We start from the raw sequence: 21649 nt of genomic DNA on the forward strand, positions 1-21649 counted from the left end.
CATGTACGTAGAAGGCGCTAGTAGCTTCAAATAGTGCAGACAGGCTTAAATCAAAGTAATGAAACCATAAGTTTGAGGGGATCGCAACATTTGTCCATGGCATTTAATCACTTTAGAATAATGATGATTAACAAGATATTCAACGCAAATTACCCAACATACTCTTTTCCGATTAGTTAATCATCTATCTAGCAATTTATAACTTCTTTCTCAAAATACTGAGCACCGCCATACTTGGGTGAACAGTTACACATTTATGATAAACATGCTGCAGAAACGTTTCTAGTTGTATATCCACAACCAACGACTTAGTGTTTTTTCGCCAAGATAAATTCCACGTATTTTTTAATTTTTTTGTATATGTTTTCATAGATTTATGCATATTTTACGACAAATATTTTGAATAGTACCTTTCATTTTTTTCATAGCAAAAACAAAACAATTTTTTTTTTTTATATATGAAAGCGAATGCATAACTTTGAATTTGACCAATCAAAGCATGTTTATTTCAAATAAATAACTTCGAAGACGCATGCAGAGTGCTAAAAGGGTGTCAACTCATATATTTCGATACGGTAGCCTCTCATTGGGCACATCTACATATAGAGATGGAGGTCATGAATATGCATGTGATGATGTCGTGTCAGTTTGATGAATATTCATATTCTTAACCGCGCGTGCATATTCATGACCTCCTTCTAATTGTGCCCAATTAGAAGCTACATTGGGTAACAACCTTCCAGCTCTCAACATACATTTATTTCTTCAACTTAAATAAAATATATATGACGAATTGGAGCTCCTCTCACCTATCTTTCGGAAATTTTAAAACCATCGTTCTCAACTTTGTCATTAGAGCAGAAAATCGCATCTTTTTATCGGCTTCCTGGTTTATAGATGATTGTTCAAAGTTCTCTTTCCCGTTGCCTTCTGGAGAATCTTGTATTGGGATCGAAGATTTCATCTGAAATGTGTCTATGGTGGTCGAAGATGGCGCTCTTCCGTTTACTGGGTGAAGGTTCGGTTGATTTTCGAGGCCTGGGATGTTACTGAAAAACTATGCAGAAGAATAGATAGGAAAAAATACAGAGCACGTTACAAACCAGCCGATATCGTATACTGCAGTCAAACCTGATTTAGCGACCACCTTTATAGAAAGACCACCTGCCTATTAAGACCACCTTTCGTGTATTCCTTGAGCGGTATTTATATAAAGGTTCCAATATAGTATGTATTTGATGTAACTACACATATGAAGAAGAACAGCCATGGATACATTATTCACTGAAGTGAAGTTATTTAAGTATCTTTTTGACCATCATATATTACATGGGTAAATGTATGCACAATATATGGATAATAAACAAATTCTCCTCCCAATATTAAACGCTTTACTTTACAGGAGAAAATATGACGTTGAGGTTTTAGCCTTCATATTAATAATCTACGGGAACCCTGCATGTTCATTCTACCTATTTTTGAAGTTAGATTGTGAATAAATTGAGTGATAACTACATTTTATAACAGTGATGATATTTTGTGGTGGTACAAACAGCTGGAAAAGGGTCGAAGATTACCTTGTCCGAAAACATGTTCCTCCACAAATTCAAGCCATGTCTTTTGGCTCTGGAAGCGCGATCATTGTCCTTGTCTTTCCGACGTCCACTCCGTGATCTTCCACCTGAACCCCTTTCTCGATTCCTTCTCCTCTCCTCTCTTCTGGCTTGTTTGGCTTCCCTGGATGAGTTCCTTCTCTCGCTCTTGTCTTTCCTAGGTTTCTTCCTCGATGGCGACGGAGACGATCCCGTGGTCGATGTCGGAATAAGTCTTTCAGATATCACTTTCTCGACCGCATCGATTCGAACCCGACCTCGCGTCTCCGACGTATCAGTCTCAGGGACCGTTCCTGTAGCTGTGTCCAGTTGACTTGGGCCATCTTGAGGGCGCCCTTCGTCAGCATCTTCCTCAGCGGACTTCTCCAGTCGTATGTGCACCTCCGCATCGTGTACTGCATCCGGGGGCAATGGATTGCAATAACTTTCCAGGTGAGAGACGGAACATCGGTTGAGACAGCATTCTGTTACGATGAGACCGGTTCTTGCTCCTCGTTTGGACCGACGAGTCTCGCCTCTCGACATCCCGGACTTCAGAAATGTCTTGGCCCGCGTCTCCAGCTCAAATATACCAGCTATTAAAAATATAAAAAGTCACAGGTCAAAATATTATGCATTGACTTCGCAAAAGAAACAAATTATTTTCGTCTTCACAAGTGACAAAATAATTATTGAAGAAGAAAAAACTGAACATGTTGTATATATTGAACATCTGAAAACTGAATCAATTTCTTCAGTGGTGTTATAGGGATTGCTCTAAGACAGGAAGCCAACGCCTTTTTGGAGCACCATGATGACAATGATGGTGGTGATGTCAGTGACGATAATGGTGGTGGAGGTAGTGGTGTAGTGGTGATGTGTAGTGCTGGGTTTCAATGGTAATAATATCATGGATTACGATGGTTGTAGCTAATGATGATGATCAATAATTATATAGTAATCATGACGATATTGTTCATGTAAAATAAATTTTACTGACCTGATCTTTTGCTTGGCTGACCGTAGTAACCGCGATCATTGCACACCGCTGCAACAGCCTTGACCAGTTCTTGACCACAGAGTAGCGGAAAGGATGCCGTCACGTGACGAAGAAGAGCCAATAGGACCACAGACATGACAGCTACCGGGTACCTAAAACAAACCATCTTTCCATAAGCCTGCAAGGGAAGAGAAAAGGAAGAGAAAAGGAAGATTCGACCTCAGAGTTTGGATGCTTCAAGTCGAATGGGGTCCTCTCATTTGTTACCGAAGTATAAAGTACCTGTTTGCTCGGGCACGTGGGCTTAATTATCATGGTAGAAGATCCTAGACAATGCAAGCTGGGGTTGGGTATACGACAAGCACTTAGCAGGTGGCAATGCCATTCTTGTTATCAATTTACTCGGAAATCTTTGACAATGACACGATTTGATGGTTCTAATTTGCGTTTAACGTTATCACGAAGCTCTTTTGTATTATCATAGACAAACCGGAGATATTTTAAACGAAATCTTTGAGATAATGTAACGGCCGATTGCAACCAAAACTCCAAAAGAAGACGATTGGTAGGACGTCGAAGATAACATTGTGTCATGTTTGGAGATAAAAAGTACAACCTTTGAGCTAAACTTAGGGCATATTTCTGTTCTTGATCTTGTTCTATTCTTCTAACTCACCCCTGTAAACTTTGCGATGTAGAAGACAACGGAGTGTAATGTTCAACAGGTGTCTACTGTAAGATAATACCTGATATGAGTCTCACATTAATGTCATGACAGTCTGGCATTCGCTTTTCCCAAAGTACATGTAATTGTTATGTGCGATGTCATGACAGAAACGTGATTATTCAGATATATATTTTGTTTTCATTTGTTTTAGCAATTACACCATTATATCATAGGATAAATCTACTATTCCTTATTAGTTTTACGGCGAAAATTACTGCATGATATTAGTTATATTATATTATGTCTCCATAATTATACATGTATCAAATAAAATATTTTTAATTTTACATAGCGCATATATCCACAGCGCAGGGTCCCCAAGACACTTAAAAAACATTCCGCCTCTGCCAGGCTACCGACTTCGGTGCTCACAACATTCAAAGAATCTTTTATACCGGTACCTATGTAACACCTGGGTAGAGAGTGGCAAATGTAGACTAATACCTTGCCAAAGGATATTAGTGCCGCCGTGGAAATCGAACGGCGATCCATATGATCCACAGTCCGACGGCGTATCCACTAGACCGCCATACCAACACGGTTGCACAGCATAAGGTTGCACAAGTTGTTTTTTGTTTGTTTAAGGATTATATTGGTATTTTCAAATAACGTTTTCTACCCGTAATTTCGAGGCTTTTATAAAGAGTTGTATTTCAAAGGTACTTTTTTCGAAAACATTTGGTTATCAAAAAAAAAAAAAAAAAAAAAATTCCGAACACGGGTTTCTCGTTCAATATGTTCGTACTGACAAAAGTTTGCCGATGAAAAGATTTTCTTAAAAAGTATTATAAATGTCCTCCAGTTTCTGTTTCTTCCCCCCTATCCCCCCCCCCCCATCCCCCACCCCCCCCCCCCCTCTCACTCTCTCTCTCTCTCTCTCTCTCTATTTCTGTTCTTTTTGTTGTATTTTGGGGTACGTGTTTTTCCTTCCATTATAAGGCTGCTATTTTCAAATGCTCCTTCTGAAAGAACTTCAAACAATAGTTTAAGGATACCAAACATGGGAGTCCTTCTCCTTTTTTTCTTACGGTTTTCCGAAGATTCAAATCCCCAAAGTGTTCATTATTTCGAAGATTCCTATTTTATTTTTGGAAATACATATACGAAACCTACTTCATTTTCGGAATTAGAAAACCTACATCTTTTTTTGAAAATGCGAACAGTCAGAAATATGTACCTTAGAAGTAACGAATCTTCGGAAGAACAAACTTCCGGAAGAACGAACATCCGGAAGTACGAACTTTCGGAATAATTAACCTTCGGGAAGACGACATGTAGTCACCCCTAACATTACCCTTTTTCTCGTCGGGCAATAAGATCTTAGCCTGTAATTAATCAGGGGATGGATTCTTCGTGTGTCCGATCGTAAAAATCACATTTACTCTGTTCGATCTCTTGTGAAGACTCACACCTCTTCACGAGAATTACCAATGCTCAAGAGCTTGATGGAAACCTCGAACATTTACAGATCGATGAAAAATGGTAAAGAGTTCAATCATGTACTATTCGAAAAATCAAGAATAAAGATGAAGTTGAGTTCCGGTCATGCGATTGCATTGTGAAAGAAACGGTGTGGATTCGACCAAAAAAGGTTGATCATCTAACTTATAAGAATTTGTGTGTATTGCAAGGTTCTGGAATCATCAAAATGATAAGAAATTTGGTCAAGTCTTGGTAAAGTTACCAACACTGTACACAGAAAGATGTATATGGGACTACACTAACACATGGCGTAAAAATCCTACCCCCGACTTTTACGATGTTCATGACATATTTAGAATATAAAAGCATTTGAAGAGCCATGCTTTTTAGGGAACATGTCTTATCTAATGTTCTTCCACACTTGCATAATAAGAATGATAACGCTCACAAATCATTTTTCACCTCTTCCCAGAACTCAACCTTCTCTTTAAATGATAATTTCTTTTAAGTTATACGATCCCAATTCTAGTTTGGAATTCAGACAAGAGAAAGAGGCGAAACCCGGAAAGCAAGGCTTGTATTGGGAACGCCCAATTATGAACGGAAAGGGTAGACATTGTTTAATCAGATGTTGAGGCATGTTCTAGAAATTGTCTCAACGTTATGTAATTAAGTTAGCTAATTTATATCCATTTGCTAAAAGGAAATCAGGAACCCCGTCGCATAAAACTTACCATTGATGGTAACTTTGCCTTCACTGGCAACTACCATGGTAACAGGGCTCAACACCCAATCAAAATCAAGGTTACCATGGTAGTTACCATTGATGGCAAAGTTACCATCAATGCTATGTTTTGTGTGACAGGGTCCAGGTACAGTATGTGTAGGGTAAGGGTTTGGGTTAGGCTCTCATTTTAGAAACAGGCCTCTTCACTTGGTTAAATACAGCTTTCCAAATGAAATCATTTCGAGGTGAAAGTTAGAATGGAATTGGATAAGAACGTTATACATGTTTTATTTAATTATTATATAAGACCAAACATTATCATACATGTATAACTTCGTGTGTTTTTTTTTACGCTCGATATTACAATGATTTGGACAATCATAACGGAATAGGATCTGTTGATGCTTTGATTTCCTTTAAAGTATGGCATCCATGCAATATTGCGAGTACAGTCGCAACGGAAAAGGTGTTTGTGATAGGACATTTGTGATATTGTATTGTAAAGCAAATGGGAGGTTTCCGAACTGACGTCACAGTCTAATGACGGATTCGTCATTCTGAATTTCACGTAAATTTAGTCATCTCAATCTTCAAACGTTTTTATCATTTGTCCCATTTTGGTTAAATTGTTATCAACATATGCCCTTATCATCTGATGCAGATGCAATAGAAAACATTTAAGGTTTTCAAATGTTATCTACTCTTAAATTCCGCTGTTATGTTTCAATGTAAAACATTACAGAGGTCGAAACTGCTACAAAGCGGTTGAAAAATATACTGGAGAAATTTAGGATTACATTGAGCTAAAGATTGAGGAAGTGAAATTATGATTGCGAAATATTCAAAATGAGCATTATCACAATTTTCATTTTCAAACCGACGGATAACATACTTAGTAAGAAGAGTGGTGCATAAAATGTAATCTTACTGAACGTGGTAATTCTGTAATAGTTTTTTTTATAACAGGTAAGTACAATAATTCAACTTCAAAAACCATTTAATATGACGCCAAGTGGATATGTAATCATCAGAATGGACGTTTGAACCGATAGGGGTTCTTAGATGTACCCCCGATTTGGCAAGGTGTTTTTAGCCGACACCTTTGCCACTCGTAACCCTTGTGTGTATGGATAAATATTACAAGAATATGCAGGGATAAGTAAGCGTCTTGCCGGGTCCTTCATTAGTTTTAGATAGATGATACACATTGTCTTATTATAATAATGGATGGGGGAGGACGAAAAAAAAAGAGAAGGAGGAGGAGGAGGAGGAGGAAGAAGAGGAAGAGGAGTAGATGGTAGATTTAAAGGATGTATAGAGTGACGAAAATGACGAAATGAAAAAATAATGTTTTATCAAAATAGAAAGCACAGAAAATAAAAAAGGAAATAGGGTTAACGTCAACAACAAAACAAGAAAAATCGAGAAACACGCAACAAATTATATTTACCGTTTCCTTTGACGAGAATGAATAAATTCCGATTTTGTATGATTCAAAACGAAGGAATTTCCAAGAAAATGTCAAGTATAGTTGTTGTAGATGGTGAACTTTAAACTTTAAACTTTATAGACGCAATGTGTTATTCTCTCATCAGCTAGCAGAGCTAGGGAACTTTGCAAACCTCGAAGTATATTCTCCGATTAGATAATGAAGCAGATAATGTTTTACACCTCAATTCACACTTCAGATGCTGAAATCCAGACAAAGTTCGGGACAGAAGATACTTTCAGTCAATCAAATTTATAAATATCTGAAGTACTTTGGTGAGATAAAGCTGGAGTCAAAAATGATGTGACTGGCCCTCTTGAATCGCGACACACCGAGGTGAATATGAACTTATATCCAAGGGCGTCCAACTTATATAGGTGGAGACATGAAGGATATTTCGACACCACCCCCGAAGATTGCAAAACTATTTATAAAACTTTCAGATAGAGCAGGAAAGAAGGAGCATATCGTTGGTGGCGACGAAGTGAATACAGACAGATCAAGTGTCAAACATGGTGCCGTTATGTTAAAAGAATCCAATCGAAGATTATGGAGTTATTTGAAAGATAGTGGCGTTGACGAAGCGTCGATTTCAGAGAGAGACGGATTTCAGAGAGAGAGGGCTGTCAGATTCGCCTTGAAGACAATCGGAAGAACTCTAAAACCCCTTAAAATGATCTAGGAGAACTCAGATGGTGTCCATGCTGGGGAGGTGAAAAGTTGATCAGAGGAAAGTAATTGGAAGGAATGCGGACGGTTGACCCTAAGCCGACAAACTGCCCAATCGATGATACTACTTTCAGTTCAACTTCACAAAGCACTTGCAAGGCGATGCAAGGAAAACGAAACTTCAACAAGTCACCCCCAAAAAATTGTTCCGGAATATGGTCACCAAAATGTTCCAGGGTTAGGAATCATGAAATAATTAGCTCCACGATAATGATGTTGATGAATTCAGATGAAGTGAAAGAGAAGCGGTATTAGCATCAGGTGGATGTATAGTGGAGGAGTCGGCGTAAATGGTCCTTTCGGGATGACGGGTTTGGGGGAGTGTGCTTAAAAGGTTGGCTTGGGAGTAAGGGGGCGAGAAAGTAAAGTGTCGTCAGTTTGTAATCAGACTCATAGCCACATGTATTACACCGTAACGTAGCCGACTGACCCATTAGGGGTACCTACACGCCGGACCATTGAGGAGGACGGATGAAAGAGAGGAGAGGGAGCAAGATGGAGAGAGAGAGAGGGAGAGAGAGAGAGAGAAAGAGGGATGAGGGATGCAGACAGGGGAGTATATGAGCCATCAATATGCATGCTTGGACCATGCATGGAAGCATATGAGAGAGAGAGAGAGAGAGAGAGAGAGAGAGAGAGAGAGAGAGAGAGAGGAGATACAGAGGAGAAGAGATAAAGAGGAGAAGAGATAAAGAGGAAAAGTGATACAGAGGAGAAGTGACTGAGACAGACAGATGGAGAAGAAGAGAAGAAGAAAGGTAGAGGGAGAGGAGGGAAAGATAATAAAATGAAATAAGCAGAGGGAAATAAACGAAAAAAGATAGACCCGGAAGTTGAAGTAGAAGAGAGTATGAGAGATAGGGGATGAGGGGGGAATAGAGAAAGAAGAAGGTGGGAGATGGACATAGAGAAAAAGATAAAGGGAAACATGGTTAAGTAGAATGCAAGGAGGGAGGGAACGAGTGAGAAGAAGAAAGAGAGAGAGAGAGGGGGAAAGAGAGTGAGATGGGTGGGGTGTGAGTGAGTAGGATGTCGCACAGGTTGAGATTTGTGGGTGTGCGTTTGTGTGTGCGTGTATAAACTTGAATAATGAAAGCACTAGAAGTCGTTACTAGAATAGGGTGTTGTGAGGGAAATACATGGTAGAATTGTACAAACCGATGCAGGACAGCGATACCGGGGGAACGGGTGGACATTTTTTAGAGGGATTATCCCCCCTCCCCCCCGGGAAATTTGAAAAAAGTGCCCCCCAAAAAATGTATAGTAAATACTGACTACAGACTGCTACACACTTTCAGGCTCTGGAGGTCACAAGAGTGCAGCGTTTATACTAATACAAATGCAATAATCTTCTCGCTCCCTCGCATAAATAATATCCTTCAAAAGGTACAAGTAAATATTGTAGAATATCTGTATTCCGTTGGTATCACTGTGATACCAACGGATTACAGAAGTTTCCTTGCACCCCCCCCCCCCCTGACCTGCTGAAGCACCCATACAAGGGCAAAGAGAAACGGGCAGAGAGAGTTAGAGGGAAAGAGAAAGCTAAATGGGGAAGAGAAGAAGTAGAAATAAGGAAAGATTATAATTAGCTGAACGATAGGTATATCTATCTCTGCCTAGTCTAATTTAAAAGACCTTTCTAGTAACTTATTAAATAGCAACGAATAACTAATAGTCAAGCTAGTGGTCTTGCATTTATCAGAGTAAATCGCAATAATGAATTTTAAGCCGAAATTGAATAATTTAAAGGGGAGCTATTAAAAAGGAAAAAAAGAGCGAGCGAAAAAAAATGAAGTTCTGTGAAAATATTTTTGCATGAAACTCAATATGGAGGTCAGAAAATACCTACTATTAGAATTATTGTAGTTTGACTGCATTTCTACAAATAAACAAAAACAACAAATGACTTTTTGTTGGTTAATTTTTATTCAGCGAAACCCTCATTCAGTTTATTTTAATAACAAAATCTACTTAAATGTTAAACCTGCATTTAAAAAAAATTACTTTATTCTTCTGATAATCTTTTGTACAATCATCAGAAAACAGAATCACCTCTCAAATCAATAAGTGGAGATTGAAAACAAAAACAATGCAAAGAGAAGAAATAACAAATGTACCCCCGATTGATACATTTTAAAAGCAAAATTATAAAAAGTCTGGATCGCAAGACTAGTCTAGTATGAGTCCATCTACCAAAGAGGTATCTTCGCATCTCTATATCCGGTAATAACTGATGATGACATATCGAAGTGGTTTCTTTTTATTCCGGTTGATTCAATTGTCCCCTTGTAATTATTAGCTACCGAGTAGGACAAGCATTTTATATCCGTCCTCTGGTAGGCATATTAACAACAAAACATATTGAAAAACATTTCTTCCAATTTACGTCTTAACAAGTTCTTTAATATGACTTAAAGAAATACAGACATTAACTAGGCCTAATTGTATCATATAATAGTGTATGTTTTGTTTAAAGATAAATTAAACTTAACGTAGTCTGACAATGAAAAATGATATGTGGCAACCATTGAAAAGCAGTGTGCATTTATTTGTTGCGACTCTTAAGGATAAAAATGCTGTTTCCTCATTCAAATCAATACCAATATTTTAATCGATATAAATAACAAAAATAAAATATCGGATATGTAATTTATTTTCCATCTCTCTCTCCCTCTCTTTCTATTGAATAAATTTGAAATCATTAAAAAAAAACTATGTACCATGATCATTGGTATTATGATTACGGTTATCATTATTCTGATTTTCCTTGAAATAAAATGTAAGCATTGTTTCTATTCATTATGATGCTGCAAAGAACTCATTCTTTAAAATGTACCAAAGTAGAATTTTCACAGAATTTAAAGTTAGTAAAACAATTGTTGTATAGGTCCCGTTAGTTATGATGTTAATGTTTAAACATTTCAGTGGCGGATCCAGGGGGGGCCGAAACGGCCGCGGCCCCCCCTATTGGCGGCGCAAAAAAAAAAGAGGAAAAAAAAAGAAAGGAGAAGAGAAGAAAAAAAGAAGAAGAGAAAAGAAAGGAGAAGAGAAAAGAAAAGAGAAGAGAAAAGAAAGAAGAGAGAGAGAGAGAGAGAGAGAGAGAAAAAAGAAGAAGAAGATTCCCCCCACCTCACTCCCACTCCGGGGTCGGAGGGACCGATTTTGTGTTCCCAAAATTTCCGATAAAGGGTTACTCTTCACGCAACAAAGTCCGGCCCGTAATACACACAAATCCGGCCCGCACTGACTCTACACACCGAAGATAAAGGGGTGCTTTCAAACTAAGAGAGGGAACATACATGCGCATACCCTATATAACACTGAGTGGGTGGGGGGGGGGGGTGGGAAGGGGAAGAGAAAAGTCGGGTGAGAAAGGGGGAAAGACAAGGAAATGGCGCTAAGTGACAATAACGACGAATAAGGGAAAAACTGTAATTGGGAGATTTGGGGTCATTCCAGAAGGCTTGGGAAAAGTTATTGAATAGAGGGGGCCGGGCCGGCCGCATAAAATCTCGAGCCACGGATTCAAAGTTAAACGTTACAAACAGCCCCTGCTTTTTGAAAAAAATTGAAAAGGGCACTTTCAAATAGAAGCTATATACTAAACAGTCAAATTTTAAATTAACGGTAGGGCCGCTTCACAACTCTTATTTTGCCCTTCATTTGGATTCAGCTCATACCAACTCGCTTGTGCTTATATTTGAACTCATGTAGGTAGTGATGATGGACAGCGGCGGCGATCCTGGGCCCGATAGAGAGACACGTCCCCCCGGAAATTTAGATATATAGCTAGAAATAAATATACATGTAGCGGAAAGAACGTACATATTGGACTAAAGGATTTTCTAGAATGCATAATTTCAGCTTTCTACATTGCAAAATCTCGCTTGGTCGCTCCGCTCCAGCCCTCGCCCGATAACACAAAACTAAGATAATATGACGCTCCCGGTCGCGATTATTTCATGGTTGGTGTATACATAGATCTTTTTTCCCCTTTCATTTCTACTGACCTAATGCTATCACAATTATGATTGTTTCAGTTTCCCTTTAAAGCATTTGTAGCTAGGGGCGGTAGGGGCAGTAAGAGGACATAGGACAAAAAAAGGAGCAGACAAAAAAACATTTTTGACAAGTCTAAAATGGGACAACAAATCATCTTCTTTCATTAATAATTTAATGAAACGTTAAGCTTCTGCGCTTTGCGCTGGAGGGGAAAACTGAATTCAGAGAAGGATTAAGAGTCGGGAATGGAACAACGAATTATCTTCTTTCTCTAATAATTTCATTAAACTATGAAAGGTCAGAGCTTCCGCGCCTCGCGCGGAAGGTGGAAAATGAATTCAAACAAGGATTAAGAATCGAGAATGAGACAACGAATCATCTTCTTTCTCTCATAATTTAATGAAGCGTCAGAAGCTTACGCGCTACGCGCGGGAGGAGGAAAACTGAATTCAGACAAGGATTTAGAGTCGAGAATGAAACAACGAATCATCTTCTTTCTCTAATAATTCAATGAAGCGTGAAAGCTTCCGCGCTTCGCGCGGGAGAGGGGGGGGGGGGACTCAATTTAGACAAGGATTAATAGTCGAGAACGGTATTCTTTCTCTAATGATTTAATGAAACGTCAAAGCTTCCGCGCTTCGCACGGGAGGGGGTATGGAAACTGAATTCAGACAATGATTAAGAATCGAGAACGGTACAACGAATCGTCTTCTTTCTCTAATAATTTAATGAAATGTAAAGCTTCTGCGCTTTGCGCTGGAGGGGGTAATCTGAATTCAGAGAAGGATTGAGGGTCGAGAATGGAACAACGATTTATCTTCTTTCTCTAATAATTTCATTAAACTATGAAAGGTCAAAGCTTCCGTGCTTCGCGCGGGAGGGGGAAAACTGAATTCAGACAAGGATTAAGAGTCGAGAACGGTACTCTTCTTTAATGATTTAATGAAACGTCAAAGCTTCCGCGCTTCACGCGGGAGGGGGTATAGAAACTGAATTCAGACAATGATTAAGAATCGAGAACGGTACAACGAATCGTCTTCTTTCTCTAATAATTTAATGACACGTCAAAGCTTCCGCGCTTCGCGCGGTGAGGGAAGGGGGGACTCAATTCATACAAGGATTAAGAGTCGAGAACGGTACTCTTTCTATAATGACTTAATGAAACGTCAAAGTTTCCGCGCTTCGCACGGGAGGGGGTATGGAAACTGAATTCAGACAATAATTAACAACCGAGAACGGTACAACGAATCGTCTTCTTTCTCTAATAATTTAATGAAACGTCAAAGCTTCCGCGCTTCGCACAGGAGGGGGTATGGAAACTGAATTCAGACAATGATTAACAACCGAGAACAGTACAACGAATCCTCTTCTTTCTCTAATGATTTCATGAACATTAAAGCTTCTGCGCTTCGCGCATAATGAGGGGGGGGGGAGGAGGGGACAGCGAGCTGCCCGAATATGAATTTGTTATATCTTTTCTCGTATATTTTGGTGATAAATAACACTTTCACAAAATACATATTATCCTCAAATTTTTGCTCGGTCGCTTCGCTCACTAGCCGAATTGTGAAACCAGAAAATTACTTTTTCGGGCAAGAGGCTTCAGCCCCCCCCCCCCCCGATGAAAATGTCAAAAAAAATTACAGGTATGGTGCTTCTAATATGACCTTGTCAGTATTGGTATGTTGAGTTGAAAAACGGTCTGCGCAATTTTCAAATTTCCGGCCCCCCCTATTGGAAAATCCTGGATCCGCGCCTGCATTTATATCATTTTTAGCCAAAAGTCAATGCAATCTTTGTCTCCATTAATAATTTCTTCTATTTCAATTCTCATTCTACCTTTTATTAAACCAATAAAGAACGTATGAAGCTCATTAATTGCCAAGCTCTGAAAATAGGAAGTTTGCGGTCACTAACGAACCAGTTGTCCTTTGTCTGCAGTTATCGTATCAAGGTTGTACTTGTTCAAATCTCTCTGCTCAAGTTCACGTTTTCCCTACCTGGTCGCTCCCAAGACCTTTTTCCCCCTAAACTGCAGAGCTATCAGTCTCAAAACACATCCGTCTTTTCTTATTTTCGCCCCTCCCTTCACCAAAAAAACAAACAGGGAACCATTAGGACACAGTAGGCACTGCAATTTCGGCATGATGGGGGTCCCCTGGTCGTATGACCTTTAGCTCTGCGCGCCGGCTTTGAGTTCTGCCGAAATACTACAGTGAAAGTTAATTGCTGGGACCGGAGGGAAAATAAAAGCGTGGCTATTTTGGTGCGTGCGTGCTGACTTCACGACCGTGCGATACGCAGATCTCGCGCAGAGCACGCAGGAAGCGGTACGTACAAAAACAATAGCGGATCGGTTTAAACACCGGTAGCGGTTCTGCCGTCTGATTGGTCGAATGATCGCATCACGTGACAGAATCGTCTGGTGAACTTGACTTGGCACGTCTGGACTCCTGCGCTAGTCTTGCATAATAGGACTGATTTAAGACGTTCCTAGCTTTGTTACGTCATGTCCGGATTTCCGATGATCTTTAGTTGCAAAATAATTGTAGACCGGTTAGATTTTACATGAAAACAAAAGAAAGGTAATGAAGTGAATATAATATTAGAAATATCGCAAGTGTTTTTCGGCCTCCAGACTGTACAAATTCGTCCTCAAGTAAAAAAGGAAACGTGCATGTAGTTTGGAAATCGAATGAAAAGGGCTGAGAATTAGGGTCTTATTGTCGCATTCTAATAGAAAGGAAGCTGATGAAGCTACGGGTGGAAAAACGTGGAGAAAAACAACAACAGCGCGAACAGGACGACTTGCTGTGCGTAACACAGCTCGCTGCTGCGCGTAGCGGGCCGAGGCGGCGCGATCTAACGGGTTGTGGATGGGTGACCCGCTGCGTGACAAATGGCTGGACAAATAGGGCAATTTGCCAATGGGATCTCTGATCTGCGGTCATTATATAAGTGTCATGACGATTAGATAGGTAAGCTGCTCGCCAAGTGTGCGATAATATTTCCCCTAATGGGGCCGAGGAAGTTTAAGATATCCTGCAATGTGGTTTTCGCAGCAGGCACTTCTTTTATTCTGGACTTTTCCCGGTCTCTCGATTTTTTCACTTCCTCTATCACCATTATACTTCATGTTTGGATGATGAAGAAATCATTTGAAATCATGAAGATGACTCAAACTGTAATATCATCATTAGTCTTTAAACTGGTATCTAAAATACATGAAATAGATAGCTCGAATAAATAGCAAAACAGATGTTAGTGAATCAGAAACTATGAGAAATTGGCATTATAATGCATTTTTCTGTTTACACTTTATACATCGAATACTAAATGAGAGTAGATATATCTTGGTGTTTTGAATGTCGACCCTATGTTAAACGACAAAAACATATCGGTTCTTATATTGTAGAGGGTACTAAATATTCAAAAGTTCTTTTAATTGCCATATATTTCAGAGATAAAAATGTACTTCTCATTTAGATTACAAGGTTCGCTTTATTTTATCAAGGTTTTAAGTGTTAAGATGGAATATTGAATATTTATCTTGATGTCAGAAATTGGGCGAGAAATACATGTTGACGCTGCTTAAAAAGCACATCGAAATATTTTCATTTTTTTGAAAAATTGTCAAAGAAAATTTAGAATTATTAACTACAATTGCATTGAAGTAACGTTTTATATATCTTTATCAATATTTCCTTTTAAAAAATATCCCGAAACATTTTCTCAATTTTTTTCCTTGAACTGCCGACCTGACAGGCAACCACAAAAACAATGAAATGCCATTATGATATGCCATACATTAGGTCGAAAGCATGAAATAACATTTTCCACTCACCACTTAACAATTTGAAAATATCTCGCAAATAAAGGATGTAGTTATCTTTCACGAGCATTACGTTTCTCACTCAATCTGCAAGTGCGTCATACATGCCATAAAACTGTCATCTATATCTGCCTAAACCTACATAGATCTATACAATAAGATATAGCAATGTGTATCCTTTGTATTCCCACCCTAAAACCCCTTTATTCTCAGTTCTCCCCGAAACTACTTTTTTGCTCATATCCCTTTGTCAACTGGTTTTACATAATATTATTTAAAGTCCTTTTTTATTCTTATTCTTTTTTAATAGTATAGTCCTTATTTTATGGCAATCGACGTTAACTATTGATAGTTGATTTGAATCCTTTATTTTCTCAATGATATTAAATATTTTGTATGAATTTCAGCAGGTCAACGCCCTTTTTGTCTCATACAAGTATGTTACCAACCACATCTCAGGTTTTAGTATATCTGATTGTGGTATTAATTTGATAGCCCTCCAAGAGCTTAAACAAGACAAACATGAAATGAAGTAATATTTATGACATCGAATTATATTAAGGATTCCCTATACTTGGTAAACCTGTTCTTCCTATTGAGAAAAGGAAACTCCCCCCATGGGATAAACCATTAGTAAAACCAGGCTCACTCAGCAGTATATGCGTGGGATAATCATGACATTTTGGCGGAAATAGATATCAGAAACAATATGCATTTGTGACAAACTGCTTCTCAAACAATCTTCATATCTGTCAAAAAAGGGTTTCTCCATTAAAAGAAGGCGGGGACCGGTGTTATCTGTTCAATTTTCGCCAAGATGCCGGCTAGCGGCATGGGCAAGAAAATAGCCGGTGTTTAAACGTGTCTTGGGGCGTAGCACGGGGTCTGGCCATGGAGGGGGCATTGGGGTCCTGAGTGGCACATGTCCTTTTACCTGGTTAAAACGCAAGAGGGCAAAGTCTTCACGTAAGGGGGGAGAGTAAAGGAGTGTAGGATCAGCTTTTGCCATCGTTGCTCCAACCTCTCCCTCCCATCCTACCCTACCCTACAATAAAATACCCTACAGTCACGTAGATGAAAAGTAGTGCAACAAAAACATAGTCACAAATATATGCGGTATATATATAGATATTTTCGTATTAAATACATAATATATATAATTTATAAGACTATTTTTAACTCTGAAGAAATGGCCCAAAAGACCCCCCCCCCGCCCCTTTCTCACTCTCTCTCTCCCACTCTCACTTTCCCTCCATCTCTTTGGTCCTTCCCCCTTCCTGCTACTCGATGGGGGGGGGGCACACTTCCCAGTGCCCCTTGGCTACGCCCCTGTCGGTCAGTAAATAGCGGGTGCATGTGTCATTTCTAATCTCGTCAAATCACCAGCATGAAGTGGCTAGAGATGGGCAAATCTAACAAAAATATTGCCTCGTTTGAAGGCCCGCCGAGAAATAGTTGGTGCAATCGTTTACCATCTCTATCATCTCTTTTCATCTCTATTGTAATTTCTCTTTTTCCCGCTTTCAACCGATTTCAATTCGCGTTTGGATTCCTTGTCAACATGTTTTTCTTGTCAACAAAGGAAGAGTTTTACGGTATTTGATTGACAGTATTTTTCAAATCCACTTTTTAAGGTTGAAATGTGAAAGGAAAACACGTGATATGTCATTTTCATCTGTGAATAAAAAAGCGATATAAGAAACGGAGGAGCAACTTTAGAATACCCCACCACTAAAATTGACCAAACGTTCGTAGGGTGCCAGACGCTTCACCAATGAAGCTAAATCCGAAGACTTAACTTTCTTTAGTAACACTAAACCTAATCCTAACCCTAGGCCTTTGATATATATTTGTACATTAACCCTATTGGTGGGGTATTCTAAAGTTAAGCCGAAACGGAAGTCGAACATCAAAAATTGAATCTTGAGAAACAGCAGCAGTACAGAAATCGCAGAATTTCCAGTTTATAACTCACTGAATATCAATATGGAATTACGGTTCAAAGAAGTAATGACTAGTTTTTTTCATTATCAAGAAAAATATCGACAACATAAAAAGAGATTAGGGCCAATCAAACTTCAGCTTTGTTATTTTTATAATTATATGAATCTATATATCAGTCTATAATGGTGATATGTAGACAAATAAAGTGATAACTTCAATAAACTTACAGTGCTAATATCAGTGAAGTATTTGTATCCAGACGTGTCAGTTCCAGCGAAGACGCACGACGTTCTCAAGACTTTATTCCGTAATTCGACAGATCGCCGTCATCATGGTTGTGATCGTTTAAATTATATCTGACTTCCTCATGATCAAAACTCTCTCCAATGGCCACCCATATCGCCAGTCGCGATGTAATAGACCCGTTTACAAACCATTTTAATCGACCTGCTGTGTAACAAATGTTTCTCTTTACAACTGAAAACCTCATTAGAGGTTTACCCAGAGCCATCTATACACAGAGTTTGGCCAACTTGGTTTCACTGGGTCACAACATGGCGGATGTTATTTTGTTTTGTGCTTGCCCAACAAAGCAGTAGTCGCCATATTGTGTCCAACTCGAACCGGGTGTGCCAAACTCTGTGTATAAATGGCTCTGGTTTACCCGATCTAGCAATAACTAATGTATACAAAGTGGATTCCATCGATAGAGATGCCATTATTCGTAGCAGGTGAATGTAATGGCTGGTAACCAAGGGCCGTTTTCTCTAAATCGTCATAACTCTAAGTTCGTGGACATCCCATAGAAACGCGTGTTAATTTCATAACACACGTTTCAATAGGATGTCCAAGAAGTAAGACTAATGACGGTTTCGAGAAACTGGCCCCAGAAGTTAGGGAAAGAAACATGCATGCCCTGGAATACATTAAACAGGGGAGTGTTTCACTGACAAAGACAAAGATCGACTCTTAGTTGGACTTAACTATGGCAGGCTGTTCATGCCACTGGTTGCTCTCGATATTGGTCTCTCAATTATGATCTTTAGATAAATTGTTTTCCTTTAATAATGAACTATCAAAAAATGCAAATTCTGTAGATATGTGACCACGATTTACACGTCCCTTCAGAGACCAATGCCAGTAAATGATGAGAAAAAAAGTGGCATGAATGGCCTGCCATAGTTAAGTCCAACTTAAAGTCGCTCTTAGTCTTTGTGAAACACCCCCCCTGGAATACATTACTAAACATGTCTATTGATGAATAGTTCGAAGGCATCCAGGATACCTCGGGTCAAGCCTTTAAATGCACCTGTTTTACACAATGACATTTGTGTATAAAATGGAATCCAGTTTGCAACAGTAATTTACCGTGAACATGACGGACAAAAAAGAGGACAAAATACACAGTTCCTCATTCTACCCTCAACAATTGCTGTGATAGACAAAGGAACATCCCTTCACTGCTATTATGTAAAAATGTGTAGAACAGGTGTCACATGCATATTCACCTGTTCTACTTATTTTACATAATAGCAGTGAAGGGATGTTCCTTTGTCTAACAGCAATTCTTGAGGGTAGAATGAGGAACTGTATATTTTGTCATCTTTCTTTGTCCGTCATTTTCACAGTGATTGTTGCTTTGTCTGGTAAACCTCAACAAACTTTTGGATTATCAAAGGTCGGGTGATGACATCCAAATATCAGTTGATTCATGTTGATGTGCCGGGTGATGTGCAGGGCTGCATACAACTCATATTTTGTTATTTAAACATTTAAATAAATATATTTCATAGGTTTTTACATATTTTCGCAGACCTGCTAAGCTCAACCCTAAAAAAAAATTCTCCATATCTCATTCATCTTGTGACATCATCTGTCAATCATTAATGAGCTAACAAACAGTGGTATGCTGCTTCACCAGAGCTGACCACCTGGTTACGTGTCAGACGTGCATCACCAGGAAAAGAAAGGTAATGTGGAGGTATCAAAGAAGGCAATTATTTTGTGAGCATGTGCTGAGCTGGGGTAAGTTACATACCATTGTCTCTTGTTGGCTCAAAATAACAGCAACCAGTTTACCATGTTTTCAAGTTTTTCTCTATCCGGAGCAGCGTTAAAATTAATTGGTCATGTTAATAGAATGCTTCAGAACAAGTGGGGTCCTGAAACATTCTCAGACCAAAATACATTATGACTAGCCTGGATTCTCGTTGTGAAGAAATAATTGAGCGTATCTTTGGCGTTTTGTTGAAGAGGCCTCGGAATAATAAGGTGACCAAATGCACCATTTCGTTCATAATTACATGTGCATTGATCAAACGTCATAAATAAATCAAAAATCAAAAAAAAAATGCTTTAAATTGTTCTGAAATGCCAGATAATGAAAAACAATGATGCTAAACTTTCCCTCAAGGAGTATAAACAGTTCATTTATAGGAACATTTCAAGAGCTCTCTAGAGATTTTTATTTCTCTATTTTTATCAAGAGATTTACAGGAAATAAAATCTCTAAATTTTGTTTCCACCGGCAGAATTGGTAATGCCGATATTTTTTATATGTAACGTTATATGGGTATGAAAGGTCAAATGGGTATAAAATCCGTTATATATTCAAATCTGTGGCTTTAATTCGCCCACTTCGAATAGGAAAATAAAAACTAAATAAAAATGTTCTCTTTGTAGAGGTGGCATTTCTCTCGATCGCGAAGGCGGGTATACCTCAGGTAATAAGGGATTAACATGACATTTTTGAGGAAAAGGCTGACCGGACACGACTGTACAAACACCCTCGAATAAAAAAAGAAGAACAAAAAAAGAATCTGAAATATTCAGTGTTTATTTAGTGTTTAATAGAACAAAATTCATCATTAATATAATTGAATTACACATGCATCTAATGTTGAAGGAGATAAATAGGACATATATTAATGCCTAATTTGAACGTACTTAATAATAATAATAATAACAGCTCACATTTATAATGCTACTAATACTTTGTTTCTAGGCGCAGCACATGTTAATCAGATTTAGTAAGACCCCCCCCCCCCCTTCTGTGCTTTATTTAGTTTCTTGTGTTTTCCTTCCAACCGCGGCTATAGTACACAGAAAACGTAAGGCGGTCAGAAATTCGTCGCAATTAATTATATATTAATTCTATTTTTTTCTCTCTTGAGAAATATTTCCACTCGTTGTTTGTTTTCTTGAACACTTTGGACTGATTACCTTTAAGTGAATGGATGACACCTCGATATATTCCATCTCAGCTTCACTAGCGTATTTGAAGTAGAAGCAAGAGGCAGGGGCGGATCTAGCTTTTAGCCAGGGGGGGGTTGATTCAGTGGCGGATCCAGGATTTTTCAAAAATCGCGCCGTTTTATTGTTTTACTTTTTTTTAATACTTGTTTTTCTTTTTCTCCCCCCCCCCCCTTTTTCTCACTTTGCCGCCCAGGGGAGGGGAAGGTAAACCGCCAACCCCCCCCCCCCCTAGATCCGCCCCTGAGAGGAGGGGGAGGCAATGTACCCCTCCTTGCAGATTTCTGATAATTTCTACATAATTTTTATCAGGCGCTTGGCTGAAAATTTTTGTTTAATTCGGTCTCAGTAAAATAATAAAGTTTCATTTCTTAATTGTGATCTACATATTGTAACATCAGGGATGGGGTTAACTGATTTAGTGAAATACGGACCTTTGCTGCTCCCCCCCCCCCCCTCTCCCCTCAAAAGGTCACTTTGGACAATACCTTATTGTAACGCAAAAAACTGTGGCCCTTGAAAAGTGGTTCCCTCACTATTATTATCATTTTTATTTGTTTTACTATTGTTTTTATTATGTTTAACAGGGCCTCGTGGAAGACAACCATTATTTGTGATTATTAGTCACCCTGTTTAAATATCACAAATAAACAAATAAATAAATAAATTATATGGATCGCGGTGTAGCTGACATTGTTTTGCCCCTCCTGAGCCTGAGATCTGGATACCCCTCTGCCCAGCTTACTTCGGAACAAGCTTGTGATGTTTCATCTGAGGCGATTGGAGATTTCACCATCCCACTTAACATTAATGATAGCACCCCCGCGCCATCTACATCGTGACGTCATCCAGCCTCTCGATGCAGGGTTTATTAGGGGGTGAGAGAGTGAAAGAAGGGCAGAGGAAGAAGGGAGAGGGAGATAGAGAGAG

At 38.9% G+C, this 21649-nt stretch overlaps 1 protein-coding gene across 1 annotated transcript; it reads right to left on the bottom strand.

Moving 5' to 3' along the window:
* Nucleotides 1-462: 462 nt before the first annotated feature.
* LOC100889856 lies at nucleotides 463-17914 on the bottom strand. The gene is made up of 4 exons (XM_003723711.3): nucleotides 17695-17914; nucleotides 2593-2770; nucleotides 1578-2188; nucleotides 463-1057 (listed from the first exon to the last, which is right to left on the bottom strand). Exons 2-4 carry the CDS (start codon nucleotides 2756-2758, stop codon nucleotides 806-808), a joined length of 1029 nt encoding a protein of 342 aa, XP_003723759.2. The 5' UTR covers nucleotides 2759-2770; nucleotides 17695-17914; the 3' UTR covers nucleotides 463-805.
* Between the last annotated feature and the right edge of the window lie 3735 nt (nucleotides 17915-21649).

This window comes from Strongylocentrotus purpuratus, unplaced genomic scaffold, assembly GCF_000002235.5.
Source record: "Strongylocentrotus purpuratus isolate Spur 01 unplaced genomic scaffold, Spur_5.0 spur5_contig_844, whole genome shotgun sequence".
In the NCBI taxonomy this organism is placed as follows: domain Eukaryota; kingdom Metazoa; phylum Echinodermata; class Echinoidea; order Camarodonta; family Strongylocentrotidae; genus Strongylocentrotus; species Strongylocentrotus purpuratus.